This window comes from Melospiza melodia, chromosome 19 (genome assembly GCF_035770615.1).
Source record: "Melospiza melodia melodia isolate bMelMel2 chromosome 19, bMelMel2.pri, whole genome shotgun sequence".
Taxonomy (NCBI): Eukaryota; Metazoa; Chordata; class Aves; order Passeriformes; family Passerellidae; genus Melospiza; species Melospiza melodia.
In genome coordinates, this window is record NC_086212.1 from 10,601,821 (window position 1) to 10,605,543 (window position 3,723).

The 3,723-nt window shown below is 51.2% G+C and overlaps 1 protein-coding gene across 1 annotated transcript; it reads left to right on the top strand.

The window, feature by feature from the left end:
* Positions 1-1,033: 1,033 nt before the first annotated feature.
* BHLHE23 (basic helix-loop-helix family member e23) lies at positions 1,034-2,637 on the top strand. Its single transcript, XM_063172010.1, has one exon. It carries the CDS (start codon positions 1,036-1,038, stop codon positions 1,708-1,710), a length of 675 nt encoding a protein of 224 aa, XP_063028080.1. The 5' UTR covers positions 1,034-1,035; the 3' UTR covers positions 1,711-2,637.
* The last annotated feature ends 1,086 nt before the right edge of the window (positions 2,638-3,723 follow it).

The window sequence follows — 3,723 nt, forward strand, 5'->3', positions numbered from 1 at the left end:
GCTATGTGCCACTGCACAGGATCCAGGATTCATCCCATCCTTTCCAGGCAGACCAGGCACATGAGGGGCCTGGACCAGGCACATGGAGAAAGCCTGGGATGCCCTTATGCTATCTGTAAAGCAAACCTCAGTAACACGAACCAGTCTCCAAACTCTAGAAAAGAAAGAAACGGGGATCTCTTTCTCTTGCAATTAAAGTTTAGGCCATTGTTGTCACCTTGATGCAGGAATATGGGACTAAACATCCTGATTGTCCTTCTCCATGCAGCTCCACCTTTGCCAGCGGTTCTCCTCCATGGATCAGACAGCACCAGTCCCAGTGATGATTCCCCCCACCCTGCAGACCATTTGTTTGTCTCCTGTCCCAGCGTCACACTCTGATGCTGGTACCCACAGCTGGGGAGGACACAGGGTCCCTTCTTCAGAGAAGGGCTGGGTCATCACAGATCTAAACATTTCCTGGCACATGGAAGGGAGGAACACTGTGAGCTCCTGAAGAAAATGGGAATAGGCAGGGCCTTGCCTTGGAAATGTCACTGAACAACAGGTGCCCACCTAAACCACCATGACTGCATCTCAAGCACCAGGTGTGCCCTGGTGCTTCCCTGAGCTTCCAGCATGAAGGGAAGGGAAGGGAAGGGAAGGGAAGGGAAGGGAAGGGAAGGGAAGGGAAGGGAAGGGAAGGGAAGGGAAGGGAAGGGAAGGGAAGGGAAGGGAAGGGAAGGGAAGGGAAGGGAAGGGAAGGGAAGGGAAGGGAAGGGAAGGGAAGGGAAGGGAAGGGAAGGGAAGGGAAGGGAAGGGAAGGGAAGGGAAGGGAAGGGAAGGGAAGGGAAGGGAAGGGAAGGGAGCGCGCTGCCCTGCGATTGGCGGCGGCTGTCCCCGCGGCCCCTGTCGCCGATATAAGCGCGGCGGGGCCGTTGTGCGCTCACTGCCCGCCCCCAGCCCGGGCGCAGAGCCGAGCGGAGCGGAGCGGCGGGGCCGCCTCCTCCTCCTCCTCAGCGCCCAGGCAGCGGCGGCCGAGCGGGGCTCCCGGCGATGGCTGAGCTCAAGTCGCTGGGCAGCGAGGCGTACCTGGCGCTGGCCCCGGGCTACGGACCCTCGGCTTTCGCCTACGGGGCGGTGCGCGGGGGCGCCGAGGGCCCGAGGGGCGCCTACCCCGGCGGCGGCGGGGCGGACTTCCACGGCGGGGCGATGGGCAAGTCCGCGGAGAGCAGCGGCGAGCAGAGCGGCGACGAGGAGGACGGCTTCGAGGCGGGCGTGAAGGGCGGCGCGGGCTTCGAGCGAGAGGGGAAGCTGAAGGGGGGAGCCTTGGGCAAGAAGCCCAAGGAGCAGCGCTCGCTGCGCCTCAGCATCAACGCGCGGGAGCGGCGGCGGATGCACGACCTGAACGACGCGCTGGACGGGCTGCGCTCCGTCATCCCCTACGCGCACAGCCCCTCGGTGCGGAAACTCTCCAAAATCGCCACGCTGCTCCTGGCCAAGAACTACATCCTCATGCAGGCGCAGGCCCTGGAGGAGATGCGGCGGCTGGTGGCCTACCTGAACCAGGGCCAGGCGCTGAGCGCCCCGCTGCCCGCCACCCTCAACCCCTTCGGACAGTCGCCCGTGTACCCCTTCGGCGGCGCGGCCGTGCCCGGCTGCCCCGAGAAATGCACTGCCTTCACAGGAGCCGCCTCCGCCCTCTGCAAACACTGTAACGACAAGCCTTGACTTCTGCCTTCTTCGGGCTTTTCTTTTATTTTTTTTCCTTATTTTTTCTTTCTTTTTTTTTTTTTTTTTTTTTTGTTTTGGTTTGGTTTGGTTGTTTTTTTTTTTTTTTTCTTTTTGGTTGGTTGGTTTGTTTTCTTTCTCTGCACTTTTCTTCCCACTGCCATCAGCCCTGGCTTCCTTCCATCTGTTAAGTCTGGGTTTTCTCTTTTGTTCTTCTCTTAAGTACCCCCCTCCTCCCCATCTGGAAATATTTGGAAGTTCACGTGGAACCCCCCCAAACCACCCACTTTCTACTTTATTTAGTTCCCACCCCTCACATGCAACTTCATCTGTAGAGTTATTTCCTTCCCAGCCTGTCAGTGGATTGTGAGCGTAATGTTGCTTTTCGCTTGCTCTGAGCTACAAAGTTTTTGAGCGGTTTTGAAACAGAACTGTAGAAAAACAGAGAGGGAGAGAGATCTGGAAATGGAAACCTCAGTGAATGTGCTTTGGCATGATCGACCTGTGTTAAAAATAGATTAAAAGGAGGAAGGGGAAGCAAAATCCAGTTGCAAACTATGCAATGTTTCAGAATCGTGGGCGGAGGGGGTTCTCTGTAGCCAGCTGGGGTTGGACTGCACCCTAAAATCCAAATGGAAATCCTTTGGTCGGAGCTCACGGGAGGGGGGAAGTCCAGTACTCTTGCTAAAACAATTGATGCTTCAAAGTAAGATGCTTTTTTTTCTTTTCTCTCTTAAAAAAATTAACCCGTTCTTGGACTGAGAGGAACCTGTGATTGTATGCTAATGCTTGCTGTTTGCCTGTTTCTCAGCTTGGTTAAGTTTTCCGGATGATTTTCCAAAGTCGTTGCTCATCATGATAAACAAAGCAAAAGGTGACTTAACATATTTATATGTATTTATAATAAATAAAAGACATGAATAACCACTTTCTCTGTCCTACATGTCTCTAAAACCACCTGGCAGTCCCTGCAAAACCCCTGCTGGAGTCAGGTAAAGCAGAGATGGATGTGGCAGGAGCAGCTGTGTGAACTTAGGGGAATGATCAGAATACTTGGGAAAAGCTTGTGGATATTCAGCTCCTTATCAGCAGGGATTTGCATTTTTTCTCCACTTTCTCCTGAATCATGAGCACACAAAAAAATGTTGTTTATGTCTGACTCTGAGTTAAGCAAGCAGGGGTTTAGGCTGTGTATTCTGACACTTGCTGGGGAATGCTGTGCCCTGAAAGTGGTGTTTGACTGGCGTTATTGTAGCAGCGAGCTTAGCTCTGAGCACCCCTATGAAAAACATGGCAGGGAAGGAAATCTCTTTAAAAACTCTGCTTATCCCTTTGGTTGGTTTTCTGTTCTCTCTACAGCTTAACCCTAGATCTGCACCTGGGGTTTGGGCCACTTAATATCGTGGGTGAGCTAATGATCTCTTGCCAATACTGACTGTGTTCGTACAAGTTACAAAGTGCATCTCGCGCTGGCCGAGCTCTCCGTGTCGCTTGTGTTGGGTTACTTTGGTTTTCTGGTTTCTGTTGTTCAATGCTTTGGTGCCTTGTATGCTTCACTAGTAATTATATAATAATAATAATAATAATAATAATAATAATAATAATAATAATAATAATAATAATAATAATAATAGAGGTGCATTCAGTGCTTTCTGTTGGGGTTGGAAATACCCACCCAATGTCAGAGCAACCACGCAAACTGGTACAGTCGCAGCCTCAGGGGCTCGAGCTGTCCGTGGCCATTTGTGTTAGGGGTGGGGTGTAACTATTTAGGGTTATTAAACCAATTTCCATGCCTGTCGCTAGTGTTATGCTAATTTGAAAAGGACTGCCATCCCTCCGAAGCGCTTGTCCATGGCACTTAATTTTAATTAATACATTTCCAAAAGACTTTTTGTGTTTGGAAAACGAAGTGTGTGATTAAGCCTTATTCATAAAGACATATGTTTAAAACTGGTTCCTGCTCATTTCCATTTTTATATCTTCATTTCTTTCCTGTAATTAAAAAAAAGG

What these genes read in the sequence shown, in the direction of transcription:
- BHLHE23 (XM_063172010.1), top strand. Translation starts at nt 1,036, where the DNA reads ATGGCTGAGCTCAAGTCGCTGGGCAGCGAGGCGTACCTGGCGCTGGCC.